The sequence below is a fragment of the Carya illinoinensis genome, chromosome 16, assembly GCF_018687715.1.
Source record: "Carya illinoinensis cultivar Pawnee chromosome 16, C.illinoinensisPawnee_v1, whole genome shotgun sequence".
Classification (NCBI taxonomy): domain Eukaryota; kingdom Viridiplantae; phylum Streptophyta; class Magnoliopsida; order Fagales; family Juglandaceae; genus Carya; species Carya illinoinensis.
The window spans coordinates 12424078-12445434 of NC_056767.1; the positions used below are offsets into that span (position 1 = coordinate 12424078).

At 39.9% G+C, this 21357-nt stretch overlaps 1 protein-coding gene across 1 annotated transcript in view; it reads right to left on the reverse strand.

The window, feature by feature from the left end:
• Positions 1–16980, reverse strand: part of LOC122299269 — a 30456-nt gene extending 13476 nt beyond the window's left edge. The window contains exons 1-4 of the mRNA XM_043109405.1: positions 16456–16980; positions 15509–15843; positions 13887–13964; positions 12090–12192 (exon numbers count right to left, since the gene is read on the reverse strand). Coding sequence (XP_042965339.1) covers positions 12090–12192; positions 13887–13964; positions 15509–15843; positions 16456–16872 — 933 coding nt within the window. The 5' untranslated portion in view covers positions 16873–16980. The remainder of the gene's footprint in view (positions 1–12089; positions 12193–13886; positions 13965–15508; positions 15844–16455) is intronic.
• Between the last annotated feature and the right edge of the window lie 4377 nt (positions 16981–21357).

The following is a 21357-nucleotide window of genomic DNA, read 5'->3' on the forward strand; positions in this document are numbered from 1 at the left end:
TGGTGGGTCAAAACACAACTTTGTAGATTGTAAAAGTGCTGGAGGACTGCCTGAAGGGGGGAAGGAAGGAGGTGTATTCGGTTATCAGAGAGGGTTATCGCAACTTTGTTGCTCAACGCTGCTCAAATAGGCGTGGGAGATATTTGTCGATTGCCGAATATGGAAAGGAAGGAAGAACAAGGATGCTCTGTTTTCCAGAAGGCAAAGATGGATGGGGATGGAGGAAAGTGAAGAACCTGGCCATAGAGATGGTTCAGCCAAGTGGAAATGGGCATGGAATAGGTGGAGGAGGGCAGAGAAACAGAGTGGATAGGGCTCCAAACATTGCTGCTAGAACCTTCAAGGAGGTCCTCACAACGGGACCGATGAATGCGCAGTGGGGGCTCGTCGGTGGTGTAGGTCACATCGTTGAGGGAGAACGTCAAGCCCCACGCCTTACACGAAATGTAGATCTGGCAGGCTAGTTGGACAGGAGACGTGGGTGTCCAGTAAACGCCTGCTAGAGCTACAGGGGCAGTTGAGGAAGTTGCAGAAGGAGTTGGAGGAAGTCAGAAGCCATGTCAGGATGTTTACGGAAAGAGGAGGGAGATGGGAGGATGACAGGGAGAGGTTTGATATGGTGGTGTTTCAGACTAAGGGGCTTAATGAATCACAAGAGGCCGGGCCTCTCTTAGGGTTGGAGACATCACAAGACACGGGCCTGGGGCCTCGGAATCCAATAGCAACATACGGGCACAAGGCCTCCATGAGTGGAGGGCTTCGTTTTGGGCCTGGGCCTCCTCAGCCTAGGTCCTTTTCTAAAGACCCAGACCCGGGTCCTTATTCCTCCAATCCGGGTTTTCTCAACCTGATTTACTGCGACTCCTCTAAGGGCGCAGAGGCTTCACCGAGGCAGCCGTCGACCGTTAAGGTCACGGCGATGACCCAGAACTCGCCGACGGTGATACCGGAGACCATCGACGAATTCCTGGCGGCCTTGAACGAGAAGGAGACGGCCCCATGTCTAGAATCGAGCCCGTGCTTACATCGGGATGGGTATTTTCCGGTGCAGGAAGGATAGAGGAGCCCGATAGGCTCAAAACCACTGTTTTTGGGCTCGGTGGAGGCTTCTATCACACAGGTGGTGGCTGTCGATGAAGAGGGGAGGGTTTGGAGGAGTATGAGCAATTGGTGGATGAAGAGACTGAAGATCTTACCTTCCTAGATGAGTGTCGACAGTTAGGGCTGGATGACTTACCTGCAGAAGGAGATTTTCTTGGCTTTCAGATCAGTAGGGTGGAGGAACCGGTGCCATTGAACTACCGCTTACCACCACAAGAAGAAATTTCAGATTGGGTCTTCCACAAGGTGAGGGAAATTCAAAAACTTGTGGGGATTAAATGTGAAGGTTATGAGGAGCAATTTATGGCCCTATTTACAGCAATCGAAGCAGGCCACAAACAAAAATCTAAAGGCGAATCGAAGAAGCATAGGGAGCTCAAAAGATTGAATTGGTCGATGAACACGGAGAGTAGTGCTAGTAGGGGAAGGTTGAAAGGGAAGGGGCTGTCTGTTCCTCAATGAACCCTAAAATTGTGTCATGGAACGTCCGTGGGCTAAATGAGGCAAATAAGCGCCTACGGGTTAGGAATCTACTTCGGGAGTGGAAGGCAGATATTGTGTGCTTACAAGAGACGAAGCTGAAGTTGATTGATAGGAAAATTGTGAGGAGTTTATGGAGGGGTAGCCATGTGGATTGGTCATTCTTGACATCAAACGGGGCATCAGGAGGGGTTGTGATAATGTGGGATCGACGGGTGGTAGAGAAAGTGGAGGATTGCATTGGGCAGTATTCGGTAGCATGCTCGTTTAAGTGTGTCACCGATAATTTCTTATGGACTTTTGTAGGTGTTTATGGCCCCAACCTAGATCCAACAGGAAAACTTATGTGGGAGGAACTAGCAGGGATTCACTCCTGGTGGGGACTTCCTTAGTGTATAGGGGGAGATTTCAACATGGTAAGGTTCCCGAGCGAAGTCTCGGGCACTAGAAGATTGAGACCAGCCATGGAGGAATTTTCGGAGTTCATTTTTGATCTGAACTTGGTGGATTTTCACTTGTTGGGGGTATCGCGACTTGGTAAAACAATCAGTCCTGGTCCAGATTGGATCGGTTCTTAATTTCTCCAGAATGGGAAAGTCACTTCCTGGATGTTTGGCAGAAACGTTTGCCACGTATTGGTTCCGACCACTGGCCTATTCTGATCGATTGCGGAGGAGTTCACAATGGTCGTCGGCCGTTTAAATTCGAGAACATGTGGTTAAAATCGGAAGGGTTTGTGGAGAGGGTTAATCAGTGGTGGTCTTCTTATCAGTTTCAAGGTACTCCTAGCTTCATTTTTGCAGGTAAATTGAAGGCCCTAAAAAGAGACCTAAAAGAATGGAACTTGGAGTCTTTTGGCAACGTTAGAGTAAACAGGAAAGCTAAGCTGTTGGAACTCCAAGAGATCGAGAGGCTGGAAGGGGTACAACCACTCACATAGGAAGAACAAGACAGGAGATCAGAGTTGGTCATTGAGATTGAGAGATTGATTCTGTTAGAAGAGATGTCCTGGCGGCAAAAGTCCAAGGCACTGTGGTTGCGGGAAGGAGATCGAAGCACAAGTTTCTTTCACAGTATTGCAAATTCTCATAGGAGAAATAATAATATTAAGAAGCTGATAGTGGACGGTGTGGAGTGTAGTGATGAATAGGTACTGCACAATCATGTAGTTGATTATTATGAGAATCTTCTGACAGAGCAGGAGGGTTGGCGGCCTCCCTTAAATGGGATGGAATTTGACTCTATTGGGTCAAATGATGCTTCTCGTTTGGAAAGGGAGTTCGAGGAGTTAGAGGTTTTTGAGGTAGTAAGGAAGATGGCCAGGGATAAAGCTCCAAGACCGAACGGTTTCTCAATGGGCTTTTCTCAGGATTGTTGGGAAGTAATAAAGGAGGATCTCTTGAAGGTTTTCCAAGAGCTCTTTTTGGCTGGAAAATTTGAGAAGAGTCTAAACACCACTTTTCTCACACTAATACCCAAGAAGGTGGGGGCTATGGATCTAAAGGAGTTCCGGCCAATCAGTCTAGTGAATGAGTTGTATAAGATAATTTCGAAAGTTCTTGCAAGCAGACTGAGTGAGGTTATGGGGCAGCTTATTACGAAACCCCAGAATGCCTTCGTAAAAGGCAGACAGATCTTGGATGCAGTGTTAATTGCCAACGAATGCCTTGATAGTAGATTGAAGGACGGAAAGTCAGGGATCGTGTGTAAACTAGACATGGAAAAAGCTTATGATCATGTAAACTGGGATTTCCTCCTACATTTGCTAAGGAGATGCGGTTTTGGGGAATGGTGGAGGGCATGGATACACTAGTGTATATCTATAGTAAAGTATTCTATGTTGATAAATGGAGTTTCAGTTGGTTTCTTCCAGAGCTCTCGTGGATTGCGACAAGGAGACCCATTGTCACCTTTACTGTTTGTTATAGTCATGGAGGCACTAAGTAGGATGCTCTCGGTGTTGGTTGAAAATGGACTCTTAAAAGGGTTTCCGATCGGTAACTCGGACAAGGATACTATTACCATTTCTCATCTACTATTTGCAGATGATACTCTTATTTTGTGCGAAGCCAAGCAAAACCAGATGCAAGTGTTAAAGACTTTACTTTTCTGCTTCAAGGCCGTATCTGGGTTAAAGGTGAATTTGAAAAAATCAGAGTTGGTGCCAATTGGGGAAGTCCCTAATATTCGTCATCTAGCGAGAACGATGGGGTGTAAGATATCTTCATTCCCTATGACTTACTTGGGACTTCCTTTAGGGAGTGCCTCGAGGGCGTCCGTGGTTTAGGATTTCGTAATCGAAAAAATAGAGCGGAGATTGGTGGGGTGGAAGAGGTTGTACCTGTCAAAAGGTGGAAGGATTACTTTGATAAAGAATACACTCTCTAACTTACCTACCTATTTCTTATCTCTCTTCCCAATACCAGCAAGTGTGGCGGTTCGTATTGAGAAGCTCCAACGCGATTTCTTATGGGGAGGCTTGGGGAGGAGTTCAAGTTCCACTTGGTTAAGTTGGAGCAGGTGTGTCGTCCTACATCAGGGGGAGGCTTGGGGGTCCAAAACCTTAGGACTTTCAATCGCGCACTATTAGGCAAATGGTTGTGGAGATTTGCCAAGGAACATAACTCTCTATGGAAATTGGTGGTTGAAAAGAAGTATAGTAGTCTTTGGGGGGAGTGGTGTACTAGAGAAGTAAGGGGAGCTTATTGGGTGGGGTTATGGAAACATATAAGAAGAGGATAGGAGGTCTTTAACCGTCATGTAAAGCTCTGTGTGGGCACGGGATCAAGGTTCAAATTTTGGGGCGATGTATGGTGTGCTAGTAGGGCTTTGAAAGACATGTATCCTACCTTGTTCCAGTTGGCTAGAGATAAGGAGGCTTCAGTGGCAGATGTCATGGAGTTAGAGGGGGGCCAGACCCTTTGGGACATTAATTTTAGCAAGGCTGCACAAGATTGGGAATTAAGTACTTCCGCAGAATTCTATAGCCTCTTATACTCCATAAGACCAAATAGCCAGCAAGAGGATGTGTTGTAGTGGACTCTAACAAACAAAGGTGATTTTTCAGTTCGATCTTTCTATAAGGCCCTCACCAATGAGCCCACTTCTCTGTACCCCTGGAGAAAAATCTGGAGAAACAAGGCTCCTCCTAAAGTATCCTTCTTTGTTTGGACTGCCTCCCTAGGAAAGATACTTACTACAAATAATTTGAGGAAAATGAAGATTATCATCGCAGACTGGTGTTGCATGTGCAAAAGAGGGGGAGAGTCAGTAGACCATCTCCTTTTACATTGTGATACGGTAAGGGTCCTATGGAATGAGGTATTCTCGCGACTGGATATGGCTTGGTTGATGCCTAAAACAGTGGAGGCGATGCTGGCTAGTTGGTCAAATATAAGGGGCAGAAAACCAATTAAAGCTGTCTGGAAGATGATCCATCTATGTATTATGTGGTGCGTATGGCAAGAGAGAAACGAGAGGACCTTCGAGGACCAAGAAAGATCAGTGGAGGAGCTTAAACTTTTATTTTTTATAACACTTTGTAGCTGGGCCATTGCTGTGGATTTTAATGGCATGGCCATGCCTGATTTTCTTATCTCTAATGTGCCTACCTAGTTAGGGCATTTGAGTTGTAATACTGGCTTTGCCATTGATCAATACAATTTATTTATTTATCAAAAAAAAAAAAAAGTACTCTAACAAATAGTAATCTAATCTCCTCCAATGAACACTCCTTGCCTTTGACTACCTGGTCATTTCGTTTCTTCCAGATGCACCATAGAATACAGATAGGAATCATCTTTCACACAACTGAAATTTGTGGAATACCGCCAAGGTTTGACCAGCATGCCAAAAGCTCGACCACTATAGAAGGCATAACCCATACTAACTCTACCCTTCTAAATACATCAACCCTTAGTGCTCTAGCAATCTTGCAATGTAGTAGAAAATGGTCCACAGTCTCACCACTTTGTTTACACATACAGCACCATTCCACCACCATCACCCCGCATTTGCATAAGTTATCCATCGTCAAAATATTTTCCAAAGACGTCATCCATGCAAAAAATGCCACCCTAGGAGGGGCCCTGTTTCTCCAAATTCTTCTCCATGGAAAGTAATTATTCTGCAATAAAAATGAAGGCCTTATAGAAGGAACAAACTGAAAAGATACCTTTTCTTGTAGGTATCTACCACAAAGTATCAACTCCTTGAATGCTTGGTCTCATGGAGTATAGGAGCTAGAAGAAATCTTCAAAGTTGCTAACTTCCCAATCTTGAGCTGCTCTAATGAACCTCACATTCCACTGGAGTAAATCACCATCCCTCTTCATGAGGTCCGCCACTGAAACTTCTTTCTCATGTGCAAGTATGAACACTGTAGGAAATGAGTCCCTAAGAGATCTATCTCCATGCCACCTGTCCTGCCAGAATTTAGTTCGAGCCATCTCCCATCATAATTCTAGTATGACGGGCAAATACTCCCCACCCTCATATAATGTGCTTCCATATACCCACGCCATAAACCCCACTTACCTCCTTAGAGCACCATCCCTCCCACAAGCCTCCATATTTATAATCAATCACCAACTTCCATAAAGATTCATATTCCATATTGTAGCACCAAAACCAATTGCTGCCACACTCACAGGAATTGGGAACAAGGATAAAAAATAAGTAGGTAGATTAGAAAAAATGCTTTTAATCAGAGCAATCCTACCACTTTTCGACAAATACAATATCTTCCAACATGCTAATCCCATTCAATCTTCTCAACTACTACATCCCAAATAGTTTGTCCTGCAAGTGGCCCCCAAAGGAAGCTAAAGGTAATTCATAGGGAAAGAAGAGATCTTACAACCAAGGGTGTTAGCCAACAGCTAAATATTACGAACGTTGCCAGCTGAAACCAACTCTAACTTGGATAGATTCAGTTTCAACCCAGAAATAGCCTCAAAGCAAAGTAGAAATGCCCTTAGTGCCTAAATCTAGTTTAGATCTATCTCGCAAAAAAATAAGAGTATCATCTGCAAACAACAAATGGGAAATGTGAATAGTACCCTCAATGTATATCATCAGCCAAAAAACCTGCCAAAAACCCATTGTTACCATCACTGAAATCATTATGCCACGTCTCCATGACTGACAAAAAGTAGTAGGGACAAGGGATCACCTTGCCTTAGACCTCAAGAGCTGTTAAAAAAACCAATTGGGCAGCCATTCACCAAAACTGAGAACCGTGCCATCGATATGCACCACTTAATCCATGTGTACCACCTCTCCCCAAAGCCACACTTCCCAAGCAAAGACAACAAAAAATCTTAGTTAACATGATCATAAGCCTTCTTCATATCCAATTTGCACAAAAGACCTAGATTGCTTGATTTTAATCTACCATCTAAGTATTCATTGGCGATGAGAACTGAGTCCAGATTTGTCCTCCCTGTACAAATGCGTTTTGGGGTTTCGTAATGATCCGCCCTAAAACTCCTCTCAGTCAATTTGCAAGCACCTTGGAAATGATCTTATACACCCCATTCACAAGGCTAATGGGCCGATAATCCTTAGCCTCCGATGTCCCAACTTTCTTGGGAATAAGTTCAATAAAAGTGGCATTGAGACTTTTCTCAAAATTCCCCACCAAGAAGAATTCATGAAATACCTTCATTAAATCATCCTTCACACTTCCCAACAAGATTGGAAGAAACCCATAGAAAATCCATCTAGCCAGGGTGCTTTGTCTTTTACCATCTTTCTCACCACTTCATGAACCTCAGCCTCCTCAAATGGCATCTCCAACCAATTGACATTCTGCTGCTCAATGGACTCAAATGTTAGCCCATCAATCTTCTACCTCCACCCCTTTGGTTCAGTAAGCAATTGCTCAAAATAACCAACAAGAAGTTCTTGGATCACAGGGATCTTCGTACAAATAGCTCCATCAATATTCATCATCTCAATGGCATTAGTTCTCCTATGGGAAATTGCCACTCCATGAAAAAACTTCATGTGATACCTTATATGATAAGGATAGGATAGGTGATGTATGGGATCCCACATTGCTTGGGAATGAGAAGTTCTTGCTCTTTATGAGGTTCCAATAGGGCTACAATTATATCATTGACTAGCTCTTTTGGAGTATAGGCCATGTGATTTGGGCCTTCCATTGGGGCGTTACACTTCATGCTCTGATCACCCTCTTTCAACCACAAAGCTCGAGATTTCTACCACCAAGAAATCTCCTCCAATAGGGTAACCCTTTCTAGTTATGAGACTAGTTCTATCCTTCGAGCAAGTTCCTCCAATGAAAGGGCCCGTCCCTCCTGTGCCCTCTCCACCTCATGAAGCTCCTCCAATAGTGACTTCTTGCGGTTGTCGCAACCTGCTATCTCCCGATCTTTCAATTGGGAATCTAACAACATGGAAGTCTCCGCCTATACACCACAGAAGGTCCCACTAGTTGTGTAACCCGATCAACTCTTCCCATAGAAAGTTTCTACTATTGTCCATCCAAAATTATCCTCCACATTTTGAAATGTACAAGCCACTGTGTATTCCCCAATATACTCCTTTCATTTTTTCCACCACTCTTTTATCCCACATAACTAGTACTCCACCTAATGCTCCAATCAAAACAAGAAAAACCCAGTCAACATATGGATAGCTCCACAAATTTCTAATGATGCTTCTTGAAATCTTTTCCATCTTGGTTTCCTACAAGCACACCATATCCCTTCCACTCTCAGATAAAAATTTTTATCGGCAAGTGCTTATTTACTTCATTAAGCCCTTGGACATTCCATGATATAATCTTGGGCTTCATGGAGACAATGTCAACCCCCTCCCTTTTGACCTTTCTTGACTTGAACTACCCTCATAATTCATAGACCAAGTTAATCTCTTGAGCTCCCTCTGTTTTTTTGAATTGGATTTCTTGATCTGAATATTTCCTACTTCAATGTCAGTTAACAAAGCCATAAATTGTTCTTCAAAACCTTCGCACTCAATCCCCATGCAACGCTAGATTTCCTGCACCTTATCCATAACCCAGTCCAAAACAGTGTGCTGACATGGTGGTAGAAACTTCAGCGATATAGGCTCCCCATCCATCCCAACCCCTTCCTTTGATGTCCACTTCGATGTCGCCAGCAACCCTATCTCCTCCTTAACAAGAGAAGACCTGCATTCCTAGTCAATAGTTTCATGCAAAGGGTCTGTTAGCTACAACGCTTCTTTGTTGACATCCCCGACACCTCCAACCCTCACTAGTTCCAGTTCTCCTTCTTCTATGCTACCCATCGACCCTTTCTGTCCACTATATGCAAGAGAATAGACAACCAGCTGCAAGGGGGATGGGTCACTCATGTCTAGGACTGCCTGCTCCACAACAAACATGCACGCCGGAGGAGATTCCACAAAAATTTCCACTCCCCATCGGTCCCTTTTGTCCACTCTATGCCTAGTAACTGTATGCCTATTTTCTCCCTCAATGCGTCTAACTACTTTTTCATGTCCATACGAGTAGATACACCTTCCTCTGCTAGGTAGCCCAGGCTGACAGCACACCTGCCACCACCATCCTGTCTCTATGCACCTACTATACCAGCAACACAACCAGCCCTCACTAGACTAAGAGCTTTGCTCAAACTTCCCGAGGTGTCAGCCCTTCCACCCAGCCTGTTTTGTTCACGAAGTGACCAATACCCTCGATTGTTGGAGAACCTCCCTTTATGAACGTGAGGGAGGTTGGTTCATAGCCACCATCTTTACGAGCAGCGACGTGCAAACCTGTCCACCCTTTCTTCTAGCCTCCTTCAGTGCCTCCACCAATTTCCTCCAACCCTAATTGTCCCTCTCCTCTAGATTGAAGATGAAATTCAGTCGACAGAAACCTCCATACTCCACTAGTGACATGTAATAGCCTGGGAATTAGAACATCTCTGTGCAATGAAACCTATATCTCCCTCTTGATGAGTGGTATAGAACTCTCTACTTTCACCCTTCAAGAAGTCCTCCAATGCTTTGGTAAACCAGAGTACCGTGGCCACCCCAAGCTCATTCCTTTCACAACTCTCCAACTCCCCCTAGTAATGTGCAAATATCTTACATCCCTTGTTACCTCAAAAACTTTTGATTCTATTACTACTAGTTTCAAAAAACCCATATTCCCCGCCAAGACAATAGAAAATCTCACCGTCAAACACCCTCGGCCACCATTGTATCCTTCAGTGTACGGAGAGAAAAACTAAGTGTACGCCGTCCCTTCAAGAGAGGAGAGATCTCTACCCTATGTTCCTCAAATAATATTAAGTAAAGAAACTTTAAATTTCATAATTTGAATCTTACAAATCAAATCTTACCATTTAAGTGATGTAGATGATGTGCTCTACACACCAGCTTGAGAATATAGTAATTCTTGATTTTATTGTCGCATACAAATTTTATACTGGCCTAGATAATTTGTGGGAGGCCTAGTCTTTTGCAGTAAAAAATAAGAAAGTATGATTATGGGCCAGCAAGATGCGAGTCTCATACACTTTCTTCTTCGATGGCCATTGTAGTTGTTCATCATCATTGCTCAACCATAGTTAGCTTGATAAGGAGTTGAGTTTTATATTAATGATGGGTTTTTCAAAAGAGTATAAAATCTTCAAGATTATAGTGGTAGGAGAGTGTTTGACACACTTGGTAGAGAGAAGCAAAAAGGTGACGAATTTTGGGAGTTTCAACTATTAAGTGGCTGGTGAACACCCTGGAGGAGGTTATTTCTGAGCAGGAAAGGAAGCAATTTTATGCAACATACCAAGCAAGTAAAAATGTTTTCACATCCAGAAGTGTTCAATTTCATATCGTCAATATCTAGAATTAGTAGAACACGCGAGTGGTTGGAGAAGGGGATTAATCATTATCCCTAAAGAAGTGAATGGGAGAGGATGGAAGAGACTAGTGTTGGACCTTAGGGAGGCAAGCTTCAGCATTGTGAATGGAGAAAGTGGGACAAAACAAATCCAAACTCACAAAGAGTTAAGAGTTGGGCTATGAGAAAGAAAGCACAAAGTCATACGTGGAGGCACTCATCTTTGAGTCCAACTTCCACCACCGGAGACGTACATAACAGAGGGAAGGAGGTGTCAGTGAGGGCTGGCTCAAGAGCAGAAGGGGCAGTATTAGAAACATAGTAGAGGAGGACCATTGTTGAGCCAAACCGAAAGAGGTGTGTGCCATTTGGCTTCCACAAAACTTACATAAAAATGGGTGGCTCACTGTTCAAGGCCAATTTGGCAGCAAAGTGAAGCTGCTGAACTTGAGGTATGCGGTCACCGGACATTAGAAAACTGGGATCGGTTTTGGTTTTGGGCTTGGGCTTGGGCTTGGGCTTGGGCTTGGCTTTGAAATGAAAGGGAATGGGTCTATAGTTTCAAGAACCAGATATGGCCCGCAAAGCAATGGATTTGCACAATATGCATGTTGTTGGAGAGTTGGAGAGTTGCCAAGAATCTGCCATCAAGCCCTTCTTATCACAGGAAAATCTTAATACCTCTAGAAAACAACCTTCAATCGCTGATCGGCTGATCATTGTACCAAACACAACGCCAAAATTTGTTTGACTAACACAAACCAAAGAATTGGTGTTTACCTCCATACCCTACTAAATTAGAGACTAGACTCTTAAGGCATACATATTCCCTCTACTATGGTTCTACCATAACATTTGGATCTTTGTAAGCTAGATCAATCTTCTTGTGAAAAAACCAAAACCCATTCTATGCCTCACTCAAAAGTTTTAGGATGAGAGTCCAATAAAAATTTGTAATTATTCTTCTCTCCTCTGAGCCATCAAAATGATTGCAAGCATTTGCAACAACTTTTATGTCGCACAAATTATGCCTCCTTAAATCATCCTGGCTTTTTGTTTCATTTTGGGAAGGGTTAGCCTAAGGTTTTATACAACATAGTTTTCTCAAGTGCATTGAAGCTCATATTTACCTTCTTCCAATCTAAAAAACTGAAAATTTAATGGAACCGCACAATTCAAGAGCCAAAATAATATTTTGGTTAATTTGTGTCAGCTACTTAGAGAACTTAGCTCATACAATTATTTTTTGATCGAAACTTAGCTCATACAATTATTATACTTTCAACATTTTAAATAATAATTAGATGACAAGATTACTTCCTTACATGTTTCAAATAAAACAATGGATTTTAAGAAAAGTGAAAACAGTGCAGAAGTTCAACAGGTTGGTACCGGACTACCTCAAATAATTAAAGCCTTCAACAGTTAAGTAGCTGGTGCATTATCTACAACCAAAAGTAGTAAAGGTCCATTCAACCAAATCCTTACGCTTATTACAAAACAATGGAAACATAATAGTAGTCAACGTAATATTCCTAATTGAGGATCTTATAAAAAAAATTACCAATATACTATTTCACAATTACAAATCTGTCACGAAAATCAGCTGGAAAAATTTGATGAGTATGCAAAAATAAAAGGATTAAAATACCTCTTCGAATCGTTCTGCTTCATTTGCTGATGCAGCCTCAGCAACCACAGCAGGTGGTGGGGGTCCTATAAAATTCTCATCATCTTCCTCCAACTCAGCCTCTCTGCAAGTATTTGTTAGAAACCCTTGTAACATTTCATCTCCATTCCAAAATATTTCAAAATTACATATCATTAAAAGTGTTGGTAAAAATGTGCTCAAAGCACTCTAAGCAAGCACATTTACAAAAGCACTCATTTTGGTGCCCTTTTTCAGTGAGCTTAAAAGATATTAGCATCAATAACTACAATATTTGTGCTTTTTTGGTCACTTCTTCCAGGTGTATTTCTCTTTTTTATATAAGTAAGAGATAAATATTATTGATATGAATGAAATAGGCATAGCCCCGTGTACACAGGAAGTATACATAAGAACACCTAAATACATTCTAAGAGCAATGAATTAAAGACAGGAAATCATTAACATTCTCCCCGTTTAATTCAATAGCGGAAAACCAAAGCAGTAAAGTGTGGAGAAAAGTACAAGAGATAAAATTCTATGTTTGAATTAAACATAATTATCAAAAAAATATCCATGTAATTTGTTGATTACTTGATTGGCATGGTCCAAAATACTCAAATGGATTGAGTTAATAATCTAAATGTATAATTATCTTGCTCATCTAAACCTTTTTATTTTATTTTATGAATATTTTGTTAGAATACATTGGTTTTGAAAATGTGCCCCATATTTGTTTTGAAAATGTGCCCCATATTTGAATCAAACATGCACTTCAGCTTTGCACTAAGGCTGGGATTGTTTTAGGAAAAAATATTTGCAGGGAAATGCTTTCATCTCTGGGTCTGTTTGGAAAGGCCAGAAAAGAAAGGTCAGTGAAAAATGACTAGTTGGTCAATAAGAAAATCATGTATGGGGTGAAAAATATAGTGATACCCCATTCTGGTAAGTGATAAGGGTAGATGGTGTATGAGATCTCACATTGCTTGAGAAGGAAAAGTTCCTTTATAATGTTTCAATGAGGCTCCTATTGTATTATTGACTAGTTCTTTTAGAATATAGGCCATGTTGTTTGGGCTTTCCATTAGGGCGTTATAAATGGTATTAGAGCATTTCCCAACTAGAAATGTAAGGCTTGAGCCATGCCACCTACGACAGACTAGTTCAACGAGGACGTAGAGAATATTGGGGGGGGGGGGATGATTGAGAGATACCCCATTCTGATAAATGGGGCAACACTACGTTAGCAAGGAATAAATAAAGAACTTTCAGGTTGGTTTTAGGAAATATATTCTTTTAAGAGTTGTATACCCTAATTCATGGGTAGCATTGTTAGAATAGGACTTTTATAAAAGTTGAGCATCTGTTGTTTTCTTTATTATTAGGAGTTTCTAGAGAGTCGTTTTAGTCCAAGACTAGTAAATTTTAGAATTCTCATAGGATTTGTGTTAGATTTTAATTCGGTTTCAAGAGTTTTAGTCGTTTACCTTTATCTAAGGCAAATTTTGAGTCACATTGTTTGGTGGTTGATTATTACTTTTATTTATGAAAATATTCTTTTGAGAGTTTTTCAATATTCTCTATGATGCCAAGATTGGTTATTTGGGTTTTACAGAAGATTTGTGTGATCTGAGTGTTTCAACATCTTATGCATTTGTAGTGTCAGATAAAATCTACATGCCGCATCAAGGTTTTTGCGCTTAAATGTACCTGGTGGTTTCACCAACACTGCACTAAGATGTCCCAAATTATAATATCAACTAAGTCCAAAACCAGCTGTTGAATTTTTCAAAGAAATACCTGAGCTCATCCTGAGCTTCTGTTAACTTGGCTGCAGCTGCAAGTAACTCAGCTGATGGCATCTCAGGGCCAATTATTCTGCAACAAAAAGTCACAAAGAAGGGAGAAAAAAAATGCTCATTTGATGAATGTTGGCATGTATATCCTCGTAAGTAGTGTCATAATTGTAGTAGAGCAGAGCATTTATTTTACTTATCAAAAAACAATTATTAGAGCAGTATGACTAGGGGGTGAATCTCTTTCCTCCCTTCTGTGATTGGGTATACTCAAACAAGATGAGATAGGGAGGGGAAGGCAAACAATTATGGACTTCTTCCAAAAAGGGGGTGTTTAAAGCAAGGTCATTCCATGCTGCTTTATTTCACCAGCAAAAGTACTCCTTTCCCTAGAGAAATATCTAGTGCAGTAAGGCTCCTCCGGGGAAGCCCTTTTTGCTTATTAATAAAGTTCAATTTACTTATCAAACATATATAAATATATATACACACATTCTACATCTCAGTATAGAGAGTTTATAAAAGACTCACAATTACAGATCATAATCTATAGCAGATGACTCATAGGGCAAACATAAACAGCTAACTGTTTGAGTTCTTTCCTCTTAGGCCAGTTATTAAATGCAGCATATACCAGCATCAACCACTACATGTAGAGTCTCACAACACCTATCAGAGGAAAAAGTTTATTTTTCCCCTAGTGCTTTACCCACACACACGTTGGGTTTTGAACTGACAACCACACAATATATCATTTGAGTTCAGAGGCAAAGAAAAAGCCTCTCAAGATATCAGATCCAATAAATGATATGCCTGGGAACAAGAAACTCATGAACTCCAACTAATGAGAGATCTGGATAAACTGACATTTCAAGGTAGTCTGTTAAGATGTAGTCCCAATTCAACACTTAAACTGTACCTTTTCCCTAAACAGACCAAAGAAGATCTTTTTTCTCTTTTTGATGCACTTGACATCTTTAACTAGAATATCAGAGACATGATATAAAGGTCATAATAATAGATTGAATGAGAGGTGTCCCAATTCTAGCTATCTTTTCTTCTGTTCTTCCCCTTTTCTCAATATTTCCTCGTCTTTCCTTTCTTAACTTGGATAAATTTTGTTAACAATCAAAATCATTAAAATGTTTATAAAATAACTAAAATTTATTTCTCCAAAGTTCATCATGTGTTCCCAATCCAAGCACTAGATTTTACTCATCTCCAATGCCCCCTTTCTGATTATTTCAAAGAAAAAGTATCCACCGTGTAGCTACTAACCACAAATAGATGATATCCAGAAACTGTATATGTTTAGCACTTGACATTAAAGATTATGGTTCTTTCATATAGGGAATTAGATAAAAAATTTACCACGGGGAAAGAAGTTGCTGAATTTTGTTGTAGTATGGCATGTGATAACAAAAACAACAGAAAGAAAGAGGCAAAGAGCACAGCACACGAGTATACACCTAAAGTTTCCCAAAGTTGGTTATTTCTAATTAAAATGAACAGAAACAGTAATCGACTTATTCAATCGTCTATATTTCTGGTTCTTTAGATTAAAACACAGGGTAACAGGAACCGCATCTAATTAGGTGAAAAATAATCTAAATGTATATTATTTACCTTCTTTTAGGAGCACTAACACCATCCTCAGTACTCGGTCCTGCCACATTGTTTTCATCCATTACATGGCTGCAGCCCGCATCCTCTGCAACCAACTGTACACCATTTTCTGTTATAGAATGATCAACTTGTTGCTCTTTAGGTTCCATATGAGCACGAATCAGGGGTCCTACAACTTCTAAAGTAGGACGAGCCTTTGAAGGTAGTAAAAACACCCTATGACCATTCTCCTTGAGTCTTAACGAAAGAAACAGCCTCTTTATATGTTTTATCAGAGATCTTTCGGATATACCCTTTATGTCAACAGCTTGCCCATCATCAACCATTTGCAAAAGCTGTACATCAAAAACATGGCTAGGTGTAAACCAAAAATGATACCGGTGTCATGAAAATAGAAAGGTCTGCAACACACGATTCCTATGGTCAGAAACAGAGGTTGTATGTCACAAAGACCAAAAAAAGAGATTGTAGCACAATTACTTTGGGCATGAGAGCCCAATAAAACATCAATTTCTAAGTTCTAAATGCCTAATAGCCACATGGAAACCTCATCACACAAGAGGAATAAAAAATAATGCAACTTTCGCAGAAAAAGAAAGGTATGCTATGCAACACACGATTCCCATGGTCAGAAACAGAGTTTGCATGACACAGACCGCCTAACAAACAGTCATAATAGCAAAAATCTTACGAAAACATGTCATTATGAAATAGCGAAGGCATGAACTCAAAAACAGATAATGGCACAATCCTTTGGACATGAGTGCACAATAAACATCAATTTCTAAGTTCTGAACGCCTAGTATCGAGTTACCGACAAGGCATCCTAAGAAAAATAAGGTTCACTGCTGAAAACCTTATAATCTTCTACTGATTTAGCTTCAAATTTATCCACCAAAAAGATTCAATCAAAGAGAAAATTGTCTTTTCATTTAAATAAAAAATACCAGCATCAAATCATTGCCAACACTAGGGAATTCCGTCAACATGTCTCGCACCACCGCTTCGGGGTCGGCCTCAACCCGTTCCGGATCACTCTCATCACTCGAAGACACGGACCCGGATTCGGATCCAGACCGGGACTCCTCATTCTCATAAACCCTACGCTTCTTTCCGTCTTTTCTCAATTTCTTTCTCTTTCGCTCTCTCTCCCTCTCCTTTCTTCTTTTCTCTCTCCTCCTCTCTTTCTCTCTCCTCGAATCTTTCTCATCGCTTCTGTGGCGGTGACGGTGCCGACGGCGCCTCTTCAAGGAGTCATCATCAGAGCTAGAAGCGGATGCCGATGATGAACTCTCTGTGTCCTCTACATGCTTCTTCGTCTTCCTCTCCGACTTCGTCTTGTTCTTCTTCGATTTATCCCCCATTTTAGGACGCTTTCTATTTTTTTCGCAGAATCGAAACTATTTCATTATAATACATACATGTATTAGCTTCAAGTTGGAATCTTTAGGTTGTCGTTGGAGATTGGGTCGGGTCAGTGATTCCAAACCGGTTGGGTCCATTTGAACTCCCAACTGGTCGGGTTGCTTTGTGGCTATATATATATTTTTTATTTATCTAATAAATTGTCCGTACAATTAGGATATCAAGTCCACGAGCCGATCCGGTTCTTTGATTGCGAAGCTCGAGCTCGAATCCGAATTTGAGATTTATATCTAATATTTATTGAGTATTTTGATTTGGTGAGTTAAGTTTTCAATCTCTTTGAATTAAGTTTGAGTTGAATTAGGTTAAGTTAGAGTTATAAAATTAAGTAGTCTCATCTTAAAATTTGGTTTGGTAATAAAAAAATTTTATATTAAATTCAAAATTTTCATCTCATCATTACAACTTTTAAAAATCTTTATACAAAATATAATAAATAATTCAACTTTTTCTTAACTTTTTCAAATTCTAAAACAATAATAATATTAAAATATAATATTTTAATATTTCATCTTAAATTCAAAATTTTCATATTACGTACCAAGCAAAACCTAAACTTCTCTATGAAAGAGGAGGGATAGATGGAGTTTACAATCTGATTTTATTACTAGAGTTTCCATAAACAAATTCTAGTAGTGAGAGAGAAGAGTATCTTAGTCTGTCTGTTATTAAGGCAGAGAGGTGAAGGATGGAAGATATAGAAAATATGTGGTCTAAGTTGAGGCTATCAAGTCTGATTGATATTGATACAAACGAGTTGGAAGATGTCATGAACAAGGGAGGGAGAAAAGAGTCTTGTAGGGAAATTGAGTTCTTATCATATTATAGGGAAGGATATTGTGAGAATAACTATGGCAAAAATTTAGAAAGTGAGTAAAAATTTTGCTTTTCAAGAAATTTGACAAAACTAGTTTACGGTAACTTTTGAGAATAAAAATGATAAAGATTGAGTTTTAGCAAGGAAAACATGATTCTTAGATAATAGTTTGTTTATTTTGAAGCTTTTTGATGAGCTTACACCCCTAAAGCAGATGAGTTTTAGTTATGAGGAGTTCTAGGTGCAACTGCATAATCTCCCGCTTGCATGTATGACAAAGGAAATTGCTACTCTAATAGGGGGCACTATTGGATCAAGGAAGGAGGTTGATGTTTGTGAGGATGGAATTGCATAGGGAAATTATATGAGAGTCTGTTTAGAAATTGATCTGAGGAAACCACTTGCAAGGGGGCAAATGTTTATTTGCTGAGAAAGAAAAGCTAGGTTCTTCTTCAATATGAGAAACTGACTCGGGTTTGTTTCAAATGTGGCAAACTGGTGCATGCAAAAAATGGTTAAAGTGCTGAAAACTAACATACAAAGCAAAGTCAATTAGGGAGGAATCAATTTGGTGCTTGGTTGAGAGCAGACTCAAACCAGAAAAAGAAGATTGTGACTAGGTGGCAAGATGCATGGATGGGGAAGAAGTTAGAGGAAGAATATGATTCTCGGCAACAATCCTCAGAGAATGGTGGAAGCTCAAGCATCATAGGGCGGAGGAGTCTCAGGAGGGTGGAAAGCAGTTAGAGAGGATATCAAGAATTCAAAAAGCTATTATGTTGAAAAACGAAATGAAGAGATAAGGATAGAGAGAGAAGAACCTGATCAATTACTGACCTTATCTAAATGTAAGTATAAGATAAGAACATAAGAGCAGGTGAAGGGGGATTCAAATGGTGAAATACGTGTTTAATATCAAGGCATCAATTTGAACAAAGAGAGGTTATCTGATAAGAAGTTGATGGGCCTAATTGACTTGATAGAGGAGGGTCAAGTAACCAATATCTTAGGCATGAAAGATAACAATTTTAAGGGGCTCGAGGATAATAGTGTGAGGGGTATGGGCTTGGTGGAAAAGCTAACTAATTAGGTTGAAGTAAATAGAAATGATACAACTTTCAAAAGACTTTTGGAATATGGATGAACATACCAGGAACAAAAGAATATGGAAGAGGTAGGTTCCAAGAGGGGTAGGCAGAATATGAATAAGTGGATAAGAAGGGCACATTGTCATGGTAAGCCACTTGCTACTATTCCTAGTAATTCTAGTAAACGAAGTATAGAAAATGTTGTATTTAAAAATAAAAGTGAGGAAATGAAGAGAAGAAGTAAAGTAAGTAGGGTGGAGAGGATAATTCAAACAATTTGTTAATGATGGATGCTGCTGTGGAGCCCCACAGGCATTATGAATTCCTTAAGTTGGAACTGCCGGGTGATTGGAAACCCCCAAACAATTCAAGACCTTTGTCTTATGATAAAGGAAAAGGGACCCAAAGTAGTTTTTTAATGAAGACAAAACTACTTGCAAAGAAAATGGAAAGAATAAAAAGAAGAGTAAAATATGATGAGTGTTTTGTGGTGGAACTTGTGGGTAGGAGTGGTGGATTAGCAATGATGTGGGAAGGTGAGTTAGATTTGGAAATTACAAACTACTCTTAGCACCATATTCATGCTAGAATTTGCTATCCATATCCAAGCATGCTTTGGTGGCTAGCTGGGTTTTATGGTCACCCTGAAGAGTATAGAAGGAAAGAAACATGAACTTATTAGATTTATTAAAGCCTAACATAGACCAAGCTTGGTGTGTGTTAGGTGATTTTAATGAAATAATTTCCCAAGGTGAGAAGATGGGAGGAAGATAGACTAGAAGATCAAATGGAGGAGTTCATAGAAGCTTGGTTTGGAAACAACTTATTTTACTTGGGATGGGTAGGAGATAAGTTTATATGGAGTAATAAGCATGAAGATAATTCTTTTACAAAAGAGAGGCTAGATAGAGTAGTGGTTAATCCTAAATGGTCAGAATTGCTAAGACATGCTAAAGTAGAAATTCTTCAAGGTCAAAGTTCTGATCACAAGTCAATTGTGTTATCCATCATAGAAGAGGGGCTAGGAAAGAGGAGAAAAAAAATGGTTGTTTAAATATGAAGCAAAATGGTTATTAGAGGAGGAATGAGGGGTAGTTGTATAGGAGGCTTGGGAAAGGGATGCTAATGTATTAGACAAATTTAAAGTGGTTGAGAAAAAATTACAATGGTGCAGAAGGGCTCTATCACGATGGGACTCAATGAAGAAGAAAGCTGCACAGGAGGATATAAAGGCTATTAATGGCAAGCTCAAATGGGAACAGATGAGAGAAGGCCCTTATAATGCAGGTATTATCAAAGATTTACAAAGGAAATTAGGCCTGCTACTTGAACATGAAGATATAAAATGAAGGCAAAGGGCAAAGAAAACCTAATACAAGATGGGGGACAAGAACATTAAGTTTTTTTTTTCATACATGTGCCAGTTAAAGGAGGAAAAGAAACTGGATTAAGAAGATCTTAGATGCACAAGGCAAAAGTTTTAAAGACCAAAAAGATATTTCAAAAGCTTTTACTATGTATTTTGGAGATATATTCAAGTCCACTAATCCTTCAGCAGAATGTATTGAAGACTGTCTACAATCAGTTGCACCAAGAATAACAGTGAGCATGAATGAAGATTTGATAAAAGAATTCTCATCAAACGAGGTCAAAGCAACCTTGAAGCAGATGTCACCACTTAAATCTCTAGGGCTTGATGGCTATGGAGCTTGTTTTATCAAACATATTGGAATGTAGTAGGTGGTGAGGTATGTCAAGCTATTTTAAGTTTTTTAAATTAGGGGGAAGCTAGATGTTGGTATTATCTTTACATATATAACCTTAATTTCTAAGATCAAATGCCCTATTGTTGTTAGTGAATTCAGACCAATAAGTTTGTGTAATATATTTTACAAAATTGTATAAAAATACTAGCAAGCAAGTTAAAGAAGTTCCTACCATCTATCATATCAAGCTGCTAAACTGCCTTTATCCAAGAAGGCTAATCATAGATAACATCATACTTGCATACGAGACTTTAAACACAATGAAGACTAGACAAAAGGGCAAGAGAGGCAGCATGGCTCTTAAACTTGATATGTTTAAAGCATATAACAGAATTCAGTGGATATTCTTGGCGGCAATTATGAGAAAGCTTGGTTTTGATGAAAAATGGATAAACTTCATGGAATGTGTTACTATTGTATCAAATTCTGTGTTGATGAATGGGTAGCTTGGAGAGAAGTTGAAACCCTTAAGGGGTTTAATGCAAGAGGACCCCATTTCCCCTCACCTTTTTATCCTATGTGCTAAAGAATTGAGTTCTCTAATAGAGGCATCAGAAAGGAATGGATAATCAAAAGGAATTGCTGTTACAAGAAGGGGTATTAGAATTAATCATTAATTGTTTATTGATGATTGTGTGATTTTTAGGAGGGCAATGTTAACAAAATGGCAAAAGAACCAATGTTTGTTGAACAGGTATCGGATGGCTTTAGGGCAATTTCCAAATAAACAAAATACTACAATCTTTTTTAGTT